This window comes from Patagioenas fasciata, chromosome 1, assembly GCF_037038585.1.
Source record: "Patagioenas fasciata isolate bPatFas1 chromosome 1, bPatFas1.hap1, whole genome shotgun sequence".
NCBI lineage: Eukaryota > Metazoa > Chordata > Aves > Columbiformes > Columbidae > Patagioenas > Patagioenas fasciata.
In genome coordinates, this window is record NC_092520.1 from 54,842,522 (window position 1) to 54,855,504 (window position 12,983).

A 12,983-nucleotide genomic window follows, 5' to 3' on the forward strand; every position below is an offset into this window, starting at 1 on the left:
TTATTTTTTTAAGGTTCCTATATGGTTTTTTATGTCTTCTCTGGGTAATTAATAATGCTTAATTGTGAACTTGAGTTTTAATGAAGAGCAAGTACTCAATTCACTTTTATCAAAATATCAGTCAAAGCTGGTTTCAAATATATGAAAGAGAGAACAAAGAAGCTATAAAATACCAAGTGTCTTTTTTTTTTTTTTTAATGATTTTCATGTAACCTACAATGTCTTTTTCAGGTTTTCCAAGGATGTGGCCAACCTAAACCAGCACCTGCCCTGAGATCTTCCCGTTCTGTCCCTGAAAACTTCAACACCAGATTTAGGCCATATAACCCAGAGGAGCGACCTACAACTGCTGCTGGCACAAGTTTGGATAGGCTGGTAAGGCAAAATAAATTCCATTTTCAAATAAGTGGAAATGGCTTGAAGATAGAGTAGAAGAGTGGTAAACTCCTGAGAATTTATTTTTAATAATTTCATAAGCACTCTATATAGCTTCTATTCCAGCTGTTCCAGCATTCAGTGTATATTTTTTTCTCCATTGGACATAGTACAGAATTGCATTGTAGGAGAACAATATTACTCAGTTTTTATGTATTAGAAATGCTGGAAAAGAACAAGCTCTTTCCTGGAGGCCAAAAAACAGATGAGCCATGGCAGGTACTTTGCAGGATAAATTCTCTTTAAAAAGTGATCTGCAGCAATATTTCTTTTTTTTTTTTTATTTCATTAAAAATGTTTTTGTGTATTAAAGCAATTTTTAGCAGTTAGTTCTTTAACATATCCACTTGCAAAGGCACATTGCTTTGTTCCACTTCTTTACTTAATTATAAAATTACCACTACTTTATTTCCATCCATGTCAAAAATTGACTTTTATCAGCTCAAATTTCAGTGATCATTAAACTTGCTTTATTTATTCAGTCATTTTGAAAACAAGACGTTAACATATGCTTATTTTCTTTACTACCAGCCATTGGATTCACATTTCAGACTTTGATGCTCCTACTATTTATACATCTATAGATTTACAGTGAGCTAATTATTATAACTGATAATACTGTCTCAGCAATCATCTCGAGGTAAAACTGATGAGCAAAATTAAAGAGTTGTAGAGCGTCAGAATCAAAACAGACCATATTGCATACCTTGCCCTTGTCAAGTTTATTGCTGAGCACTTGAACAACATTGATCTGTCTGGCAGAAGAGAGTCGTGCTCAGGGCTGCAGCAAGAGTGAGGGGAGAGTAGCACCCAGCTGGAAACACCCACCGTTAGCTGGTGGTACAAGATTTTGGTGAGCTGAGCTCCTCCTGGGTACCAGGCAGATGCTGGCTGCACTAGGGTGCCAAAATGTTTTGCTATGGTTTTGATGATGAACCTAGGCTGTCTAGAGGTTTCTCCAATACACATCCTAAATTGCTGAGCAGAAACCCAAGTATACTAATTCAGGTAAGGACGTGGGTATCTCTTTGATACCATCATTCAGCAGATTTCTTTGATGATCACAGTAGTCTTCCACAGTTCCAGCTCCTTCCAGTGGTCTGTCTCTATGCTGCATTCTGTCAATCTACTGTAGACTGTCAATCTTCATGGCAATTCAACTGGAAAATAGCAAGGCATTTCTAGTTAAAACATGAGATTACCCTGCAGCAAAAGGTAGCGTTTGTTAGTTCTCTGCTCTCCTGGAAATAGCATGGCCTGATTATCCAAAAGGAGAAGTAGAAAAGAAGATGTCTACCTACACTGTAGACTTAGGTCTTTCTAATACAGCAGATTCATAACGCAGTGTAGCATCTTGGGCTAAAAAACTGACTGGTAATGCTCAATTCGTATTTTAATTTTACCCTTTCACTTTAGATTCAAAGAACCAGCTCTTGTGTATCACTCAGTGCAGAGTCCTGGATCTTAATCTAGAATTGGCCAAGGTGAAGCCAAAAATCATCAAAGCCTGTAGGTTTCAGTCATGCTCCCTCAAAGTTAAAGGTTGCTCACAAAGTGGGAGGAAGAAGGAAAAAAGAAGACTGGTAGCATAGTTCAGCTTGGATTGCTCTTATGTTGTAAGAACAGTTCAAGCATTTTTTGAAAAGACAGGCAGATTTAAGGGACATTTCATATTGACATAAGGAGAATACTTCTAAACAGATTAATGCCTTTTTTAAACTACAAACTTCCAAAATACTGAGCAGCATCCTGAATAAACCAGGGGTGTGTCATATGCTTCTGGCCTTTAAAGTCCATAGCTAATGAAAATTGCCAATGTACATGATCCTTTATAACTCATAATATCTTATAGACTTTTGAAAGGAAACTTGTCTCCATATGGTTTAGCTAGGTGTGTTCACATTTTTTTTTTCAGAACAAAGACTTTCGCATTGCTACTGTTGCTTTAAAAGGTGTTAAAGCCAAATAACTGTTTTTCCTGACAGTGATGTTTAAAATAATAATTATTGGTGGCCTGTTAGTGATGCATGTTGGTATCAAATCCATTTCCAAATGGCAGTGACGCATGTGTTATCTCCTTTTGAGTTGAGATCAACAATCCCTTGAGTTGAAGGTGGCCACTGACCTCAGCTGGAGCGAGGAAAAACTGTTTATGTGGATTAGAGCAGAAGGCCTTGTTTCTGAGCTGTAATCCCTTACCAGCACTTGGGAAAGGTCACTGTCTGCATCTCACACCAGTTTGGGTCATTTTATCCAGAAGGATATCAGTGCTGCACTCCTACCTCGTAGGAACACCATTCAACATGCCTACATTAGATCCTTAGCTTTCAATGTGCTGAATCATTCCCTGAAGCACGTATCTCTCTTCATTAACTATAGACAGAGCCAGGAGGACCAGCCTCAGCTTGATCCTCCTAACCCTTGTGTTGCTGACAGGATGTAAGGAGAATCCCACTTACAGCAGTTTTCCAGTCTGAAATATGATCATTTTCTAATGCTTGCTTAATGCAAACATACAGCAGTATTAGTATTTTGATAGTATTGCCAAATAGGTAAAGCCCCTTTTGATTATTACAGATATAAGAAACAAATCTTTCCTTGCAAGTCAGCTTCAGTCTTACATTAGTGCTTTTAGAAGTCTGTTCTTGAATGTGTATTCACAAAACTGTCAGACCACTTAACTCTAAACTGTCATCACAAAGCCCAAGCATGCAGCTATGTAAACCTCAAAAGAAGTGACAGACAATTCTGCTTTCATCTGTCTTTGATACTACATTCACAGAAGAGACCAAGTTTAGAAAATATTTACTCTGCATCTGCATCTTATACAAATGTGTAGCATCCCTGAACCTTTTTTTTTCACTCCTGCTCATATTCCCATTTATAAACTTATTCAGTTGAGCATATTTTATCAGGTAGGTTGCACAAAGCAACCCTCATAAGAAGCCTACACTGAAATCACCAGATACCAAACCCATCTGAGAAACATTTCCTTCATCCTTGCCTGAACATGTGTGGTTAATCCAGCTATTCCATTTCAAGAGAAGAGAAAGCAGTTTCCCTGTGTTATTGTCATATCTGTAAGCAGTAAAGCTTAGTAAATAGGGAATAGATCAAAAGAAATTGTGAGAAATGTAAAAAAACAAAAAATCCCACAAAAAGCAGTGCTGTAACTGGTTTAAAATGCAACAGATATTTTAGGAAGTTATGTAGTTTGAGAGTTGTCTAAGTATGGATCTAAAGCACCATCTGAGACATCCCAGAGTATCTGGAATATGGGATCGGTAGATGTGTCACGGGACTAGAGGAGAGCAATATACCTCTGGAGCAGCAGTGGTGAGCTGGGTAGGATATGTTGCAGCATCTCAAGCAATTCAAGATACCTATGCTTGGGCAATTGAACACATCTTTACAGGAGAGGGCATAACAGTTGGACTCTTTCTGAAGTCAATGGAGAGAGACACACATGTTTGGAGAATGATTCACCCCATCTGTCATAGACACCTCTCACAGATTGGGAAATAAAAAGCTCTGCTGAGATATCCGTATGTAGATATGCAGCACTGAGATGTCTCGGACTATCCAAGACATCTAATTGAGCTGGCAGATAGGACAGAAATTTGGGATGCTCATGCCCTCCTGGGCTGGCAGTTGAAGGCCATGTAGAACACCCTAGAGGATGCCCACTATGTGGCATCCCAGTGTGAGAAGAAAACTGAGCCCCAGCTGTTCTCTAGAGGTCCCTCTGGGTGGATTTGGCTACATAAACATAGTCACATCATGTTATTTGAGATGCCTATGGTTTTCAGGATGTCCAAATGTGAAAGCAAAGTTACAGGAGACCTGGCTGGAAGTAATAGAGAATACCTCAGAGCTACTATATTCACTTGCTATACCTATATTTAGGTAACTGAATTCCACCTATTTCTCTACTGACTGTAACAGAAGTAAAAATGAGGACATTTCTGATACAATATAGAGATCCATAGTGTAGATACCTGTAACCAGCTGTCTAGATTTGATGTTTAGATGACTGTAGCTTTTACTGTCAACAGAGAGAAATAAAGGGCTTTGCTCAGTTGTCCAAGTATAGGTTTAGGCAACTGAACTGAGATGAAATATTTCTGAAGTACAATTCATCTCATCCTAAAATATATGTTTAAACAGCTCAGAGAAATCATTCCATATCCCTCTCCTACAAAGTGTCAAAAAGTGACAGCTTTGGTCTAGGCATCTAGCAGTTACACCTGAAGTTCAGTAAGATAAATACTGTCAGAAATTAAATTATTTTAACCACTGAGCACAGCTGCTTCTGTAGAGTATGATCTAAAATTTCCCATTTAAAATCAACTGCTTATAAAGACTCGTTATCTTCTCTGTAGTTGCCTGTTTGGTATAACCTGTGGTTTGTTTTGTTTTGTTTTGTTTCTCTGTTCCTTGAATGTTTCCCTCTTGCTTCCCAGAGGACTATCTGGAGGACAATGCAACATGGTGTAAGCTTTGGTATTCTTATTCTTCACCTTCATTCCCATTTGTCTTTGTACAATGCTGGGCAAAACACTTCTTTAAGTTTCATCTTCACCATCTTTACTTTGTGTGTGCCTTGTAGGCTAAAATGCTAGCAGTTCTTTCTGTAATTTTGCATTCTGGCTGATTTAATTCTGCCCAGTACCCAGAGCTGCTGGTTCCTTCGAGTATTTTTCTCCCACTTCAAGGATGATGTCTCACCTTTAGAAAGGAGAATCTGTATTCCCTCAGTGAGCTAACAGCTGGCATGAGTGTTCCCCTGTCTCAGACCCCACATATGCATGTGCAGCAATGCAGACACTGTGGTGGCATTCCATTCTTAGTCCTCTGCCTTGAGCTAGCACTGAAGAAACGGAAAAAGCTCCCAGACCTTCCTGGGCTCTCTCCCTAGAATTGCCCCTGTGTTGCTGTCTGATCTAGGGCAAACCACTGAGCTTCTCTGTGGGAGGTTGATAAAGTTGATTCCCTTATGCTTCCCAGATTCATAAGTTTTTGTGACTGTCAGAATTGCCTGGTTTCAGACAGAAGGCCTCCTCAGCAGGGTTCAGCACAGCCCAAGGAGAAAGCAGGAGCACAGCACCATGCAGACATACATCATCTCACTTATGAAGTAGCTCAAAGCATTTAGCTAGGATTATTATACCCTGCTTCTTAGCAGGGCTAGTTAGTCTACAGAGAGCACCATGCTGATATAGCCCCACTACCTCCTGCATTTGAGCTGCCTCAAGTACCTCTGTATCCACCACATCACCATATAGCACAGCACTGCCTTAATTCAGCTGGAATTTCTCTCGAGAACATACTGCAGCCTGACCTGGCTGGACGTGTATAAAATAATTCCACATTTTCTTTCAGGAGGACACGGAAGCCTTCTTGACTTTCCCAAAGGGAGCTGATGCCCTATTAACCATGTAATACATAATGTACATGCATACTATGGAGATAGGCAACTGAGAAATTTGCCGTGGCATTTTGTGAGCGATTTACATTCAAGTACAGTATAGTGGTTGCATAGATAAGTGGATGAACATGCACCCCATCTGGAAAGGAAACCTTTCATGCTCTTTACCCTAGGGAAGGGAATATATTGTGTGACACTTTTTAGGAAAAGTGCTCTTTTGTCTTCCCTCCCACTTTCCTTAAAATAAAAGGAAAGTCTAAATTTCCATGAGCAAAAGACCCTGAAACATTTTGTTTCCAGGAATAAAGTGAGGTGTATTTTAAGTGTTCATTCAGTCACTTTTTTTTTATTCCATTGTGTAATGATTTTTGTTACAATAAAAAAATGCAATAATAACCTAACAAATCTGTTGCAAACAATTCATTCCCAGTCTTTGAAACTATATGAAGTAAAAAATATTATTAAAAAAAAAATAATCTGCTTTGCATTTTAGCTATAAAAGACTGAAATTAACAGGACAGTATACTATGAAGACATTGATCTGCATTGCCCAGGGAATCCTCTGGGACACTCTTGAAAGTGAAGTTTATAGTTCAGCTTTGTTAAAATCCATTTAGTCCAAAGTCTAGAAATGTTAGATATATGTAGTGATAGTGCAATTTTCCTGAGATAGGATATTTATTCCAAACATTTTATTTCTCAAGAGGCCCTAGAATAAAATCCAGTAGGTATAAATCTTAGAGGGTTCAAAATACTGAGATTAATTTTTCAAATGCCTTCTGCATACAGAGGCCATAGGGGAAGATACAAACAATGAGCCTGTAAAAGGCTTCATAGCTCAGGATGTTTCGGTCACACTCCTAAGAGTGCAAGTGACAGGCTCATGCAGGTGTTTTAGGAGCCCAGTGAGTTCCCACAGGCTGCTCCCCTGACAACTCTTGGATGCTGTGCTGTTGGATGTGCCATGTCCCCCTGTGTGATGTTAATCCGCAGGTAGCTCCTCTGTACTCCTCGGGTGTACAGCTCCTCCAGTTTTAGGTTTTGTGTGTTTAAACAGAGTCCTGTTTCTTATTAGCTGTCTGTATACAATGTGCACAATGAATAAATGTGTTTTGCAACATTTGTCGTGGTCTTTTGATGTCAGATTTAGGATTTGAATGGTTTTCCAAAAATAGGTGTTTGCTTAGTGTCGGGTTTTGTTTATTCTCAGTTTCTGCATCACAGTAATATCTAAGTAAGTTTAAGTCTGCGATCACTTTGTCCCTCACGGTTAATACCAGTTTCAGGTGGCAAAGGCAGATGAATGATGGTGGCTGTCAGAACTCTCCTGGGACACCTGCCAGAATCCTGTTTTTAAAAACAGCGATATTATTCCATCCCCCAGTTGAATGGTTCTGCATGCTGCTATACCTGATGCATTGCATTCCTAGCGCACGTGAGGCGGTTACTAAGAAAGAGCTTTGTTACGGTGGTTGCCTCTGTCTGCAGGTGGAATGAGTCTGCCTGCTGTTCGGACCCTGCTTAGTATGAGCAAGGAAAGACCGTCTTCCAACAGTAAGAGGAAAGATAGATCTCTACCTTAATTAGTTGTCAAAAGAAATGTACAATCTTGATTACCACACAGTGTCTGCCTTGCCTGAAAAGTGATGTGTTGCCTGTCTCATTGAACACAGTGCCTGCTTGAATGTCTTCTAAAAATGTACTCGTTAGTACTAGTTGAACTTCCTTTACCTGAGAGGTGTGAAGACCCACTGAGAGTCATCATATCATTTCTAGGAACATCTTAGGGGTATGAACAGTCTTATGTATCCTTGTTAGAGAGATGAGGAATACAAAACCTGTATGCAAAAGCCACTCCTGATTTCTAGACTTGTCTGCACACAGTAAGATGAAGAATTGGTATAGTGATGGGTCCTCAGTTGTATATTGAGAAATTATGTGAGTCCTGAGCTTGTCAATTAGGTTAAAGAAAGGCAAGATATATAGGCTACATATACTCATTTAGAGATGACAAGAATCTGAATTACCCTCTGAATTACCCATTTCTCCCCACTGAGTATGAAGAGAATCTGGATTATTAGCTCAGACATCCAATTTGTAAATATCTAAATGTAATCATAATGCTAGGCTTTAGAGTTAGGCCCTATGAATCAAAGTCACATAAAGGAGATTTTGGTCTATAAAATACATTGATTGATAGTTCCAATCATACTTCTAATCATACACATAGTTGTGATATCATCAGGTACCTAGAAGTATGGCTAGTCTCCAACAAAATAGTTCATTTGGAGGCTGCACAAGTTTTATTCAATGACAATTCCCCCTTGTAAATCTAGATTAAAATCCACTTCTTTCCATTTAATGTGTTAGGCTCTGCTCAATAAAGACTAGGGTTTTTTTTTCCAGTATACAGAAAGTTTGTATTATCAGCTTCTGGAAGATAACCTAAGCAGGAAATACATCAATACTACTCTTTCAGCGGAAAGATAGATCACATTTCATTTTGTGTGCCTGTGCATGAATCTGTGCGAAGGAAAAGTGAATTCTTAATGTTCTTATTAATGCTAAAGAAAGATAGTGACTATATAAACATCCTCTGCATTTTAGCACTTTGACATGATATTAAAAGAAAATATATGGTTTAAAAATTGGTAGCAGGGCTTGTGTCCCCACTTGCAGTGCATAAACCATGCTCATTTAGATGCTTCCAAGTAGCACGACAGTAACAACGATGACTGACTACCTGCCTGGAAGGTGTTACACTGTGATGAATTCTTGCATTGTTAATAAGAGTACAACCAATAAGTTCTAAGTTTCCATAAAAAATTGATTTTATAATACATCACAGGTTCATTTACCAGGAGAGAATTAGAAGGTCCTTTTGTGCAAGTGACTACAGACCATAAAATGTCTTTTCAGCAACAAAGTTCATTGTGCACAAGTGTGGATACCAACAGAGAAATTAAAGCTTTGGTAATTTCTGAATTAATGGCAAAGAGTGATTCTCACTCTCCAAAGAAAAATATGTGTTGTACTTGACTGGCTATTTGTTTTTTCCAGCCTTTCACATCTAATTTTATTTTGTTAGACTGCAGCACACACATTGCAAACTCATAACAGACGTGCAATGCTGCATTCCACCTATAACAAAGAGTAGGTTACAGCAGACTGAAACCGATTTCCCAAACCAAACATCTCATCCCTTTTTTGGTAATAATAGGGAGAAATTGACACTTTATGGACTTTTAAATCTATTACTAGTAGTTAGAGGGGAGGTAAAATACAAGGACAATAATGGTTTACCTTCATAGAAATAGTGACCCTCTTGTGAACTTCCTTTAGTCAAAACCAAATATTTTACATTGTGAAAGATTTCCTGTATTTCCCTCCTGTTTTTATCTCCCATTCCCCAATCATATCAACATATCCATCTAGGTTGTTGGGATCGCAATATAGGATTCTTCTATAATACAGCTGCCTGTAAACAGCAAAGCTTGAGCAGCTACTTACAGATACTCATTGATGGGAAAGCCAAGATGTTTAATAATACTGGAGAAGGGGAAAGGGAAGGTCTGTTAGCAGATCCAGCTAGTATAGAACCTAGCAATATCACAGCTCCATGTTAGAGCAAAATGCATAGCTCACATATTACCACTCCAGATACATATTCACCATGGAAAATTGGAGAACACCTGCAAGTGTGTTTTAGCAAATCCCACTCAGGACACAGGGATGTACTGAGGTACACAGCAACAGAGAACTCCAGCTACAGGATTAGGACTTAGTGGTATGAAGTATCTCCATGGTTGGTTAAGAAAACAGGCATTTTCAGAGCATGATTCCCAGTTTAATGTAGACATCTGCCACAGATTGCATGAATAGCTCTGCCTGGAAGTGCCAGTGTTTCTCAGTTCTGAAGAACTTCAGGCTTGACAAGATATTTAGCTTACAAAGGTCTAGAGCTAAGCTAGACTAACCCCTGCAAAGCAGTCAATACCTGACTTCTCCACAAGTAGCCCTACTGAAGTGAATGTGACTGAGACTATTAGAATTTAGGACTTAAGTGTACTCACTGGGGACTGAGTAGATGCTCACAAGTTTACCATGTTCTGGTGGCTTTGAAATCTGGTGGCAGTGATCATAGATGACCACCATGTACATGTCTTTGTTGGTTTTCTTGGGTTTTGCTGCTTCTACACTGAATGTATGTCATGTACATGTCATTTGTGGTACATAAGAAATTGAATTCACTGTGTTTTACTCGGTGTTTATAATACAGGTGCTCTGTGGAGCTGGAATTGTTAATATCCCATGGTGGCAATGAAGAGATAGTTAAGGTGGTCAGTAACAGGCAGAATTCACTTGCTGAAACACAAATGTCTTGTGCTAAGTGAGATGACCCGAACTATCTAGGCATCTGCAAGGAGTTAACAGATGTGCATAGGGCCTTGCAGAAGTTATTGAGTGTTCCGGATGCTCCAGAGGACACCAAAATGGCATTAGGTTCATTTATTTCTATATTGAATGAGGGATCTAGGAGTTACTAATAAGATCAAAATGAGGCAGCTGGCCTACCTAACTCCCTAGACTCCACTGACTAAGAGGTCATACACTGTCCAGAGGCATCTAGGGCCTTCACATGAGGGTCTCAGGTATGATGCAGGACCTACTGGAGACCTGTAATGGCATGTGGAAGAAAGGGAGGGCCTCCAAAGGCAGTGGATACTTCTGTGCAGGCAACTGAATCCCACTCCAGGTCTCCACTGTCTGTGGTGGGGTTCTTTGACACCCAGCTCACATGTCAACACCCACACTGAGAGCTTCTAAATTCAGGCAAGACTAATTCACTGCCAGAGCCTGATGGACAACTGATATCATTGTTATTCATTTGTATGGGAGAAAACCACGTTGCTGATACACAGCCAGCTCTTAACAGTCCCTAGGATAATTGCCTTTGCTTCAAAGTGCTGGGAATTTTGCTTTCCCATGATATATTTGAACAGCATAAACACCATATAAGAACCCAAATTAATACAGACTGGAATTTAAGTTGTTTTCTCCTCAAACATTCAAGCCCATAAAAATTTCCAGTACATAATAATAACTGTGTTACCTAAGTAACTGCTAGAGTGGCTAAAGTAAAAAGCTAATTGCTTGAAGTGCATTTCCTCTTTTAATATAGCCTACCTACAGTGCTCATATATTAGAAGTGTGATATACACGTAGAAATAATAGAAATTTGAGAAACACATTTCTTCTGCTGAAAAAAGCAGGAATCACTTGAAGAAAAAATTTCACCACATAATAAATGAACCTGAAAGAAACTTCCCTTTCCATGACCTCACAATGAATGTTGATGGGCTTAAAAATCAGAGAACATTTATAATCTTGGAAATAATATGTCCATTAAAATCCTTTCAACTGTTAATCTTTCATTCAGATGAAATCTGTTCAACCAAGCGGAGGTATCTAGCACTAGAGATAGCCAAATAAGGTATCATTTACTGTCAACTGAGAGAAATAGGTGCTTTCAGGGCACAGTCAGTCTAGGCTACTTTAAAAATCTCTGTTGGATTAAGATGCACTTGCTCCCTTCAGTTCCTGTTTCTCCTCATTGACTGCAGAAGAAGCTGCAGTCATAGCTTGAACATGGATGCTGATGTCCTGTGAGATTGATTTCATTCTCAGGCTCTGTATTATAATGCTCACAGCATACAACCTGGATACACTGTGAAATTACTGTCATACATCTTGATGGTATTTCTACTTCGTTTGTTGTGACAAGAGGTCACCATGTGCTAGACATTGAACACATTAAAAATAAGTTTTCCTGTCTTGAGCACCTTAATAAGATCTTTCTTTCACGTGTTCTTGTCTTCTGAAGTAGAAGATGGAAGATTCTCAGTCATTGCTCATTGCCTCTGTACGATTTTCTGATCATCCATTTACACTATGGAAATGGAGCGATCCAGAAAAATTAATCAACTGTTTCTGTTGAGCATGATCTTCATAATATGAAACTTAGCAAATTCTGAATTGGTAACCTGTTTGCCCCACAAGGGAAAGAGGAGAATGTTGACATAGTCTTCCCCTCGGCACTTACGGTTGGGCAATTCAGTTCAGATTACACCTCCACGTTCAGAGTAGTAGAGAAGCAAAGCTGTCTGGGGTAGAATGAATACCCTCCTCTTTGGGATGTTCAGAACACCTTTGAAAGAAGTGATGGCACTGGAAAACCACAGCTGGTTTTATTTGCAACCCATCCCTCCCATACTATGATGCCCACATTGCTGGGAAAGGAAAAAGGACAGCTCCTGTCTCAGTCTCACCCAGCTCCTTATTCCCAGGCCAGCTGGAGTTCACCCAGGTAAAGACCTTTGTTAGATGGAAAATTGTGAACTCAGCTTCTCTCTACCTGCAGAGAGAGGCCCAGCTTCATCACACTTTTCATCCAGTCACCCCTTGACTGATAAAAATCCATGTAGCAAAACTGAGTCCCTTAAAAATCTCTTTTATCACGAAATCAGCTGGATATAGACAGAAGAGTGATTGATTTGAGAAAAAATACTGCTTGTGAAATGTGCAGCAGCTCACTCAGGAATATGATCAGCTGCAAATTGACTTGGTAATGTCCTGGGACAAAACCCCTGGAATTCTCAAGCTAGCTGTGGAAGCACTTTTTAAAAATTCTGTTTCCCACAAGCTGTAATACTGATTTATTTCTGTGCTAAAATGTGAAAAAAACACAGCTGGCAAACACTCTTTCAGAGATCTAGAAAATAGTTAATGATATATAGGGACATATTCTTCAATGTCATTTGTTCCTTAATGTCTCCCCATGGCAAAGGCACCATAATCACTTCAAGGCCACTCATCCTCATGCTAAAACATTCTCTTGCCTCCCTCAGCCATTTGCTTTATCAGAGAGAAAACAGAGATTGGAAGAGCATCATTGTAAGAAAGGAGATGTGACCAAGATATTTCCATGTCTTATAACCATCTAAAGATTTAATTCTGGCCTCCTGGACCAAATGACCAAGGCTACCCTCTCATTCTGGGACATAAACTATACTCTGCTGGTACTCAGTGGATGCTAAGGACACGAGAAGTTGCTGAACTT

General features: G+C 39.3%; 1 protein-coding gene across 2 annotated transcripts in view; it reads left to right on the forward strand.

The window, feature by feature from the left end:
- Positions 1–12,983, forward strand: part of GPC6 (glypican 6) — a 786,144-nt gene that overhangs the window by 711,641 nt on the left and 61,520 nt on the right. Inside the window, exons 6-7 of one of the 2 annotated variants that reach the window (XM_071806659.1) lie at positions 232–375; positions 4,899–4,928. In XM_071806659.1, the coding sequence (XP_071662760.1) occupies positions 232–375; positions 4,899–4,928 (174 nt within the window). The remainder of the gene's footprint in view (positions 1–231; positions 376–4,898; positions 4,929–12,983) is intronic. The other variant, XM_065851136.2, reaches the window with a different exon arrangement.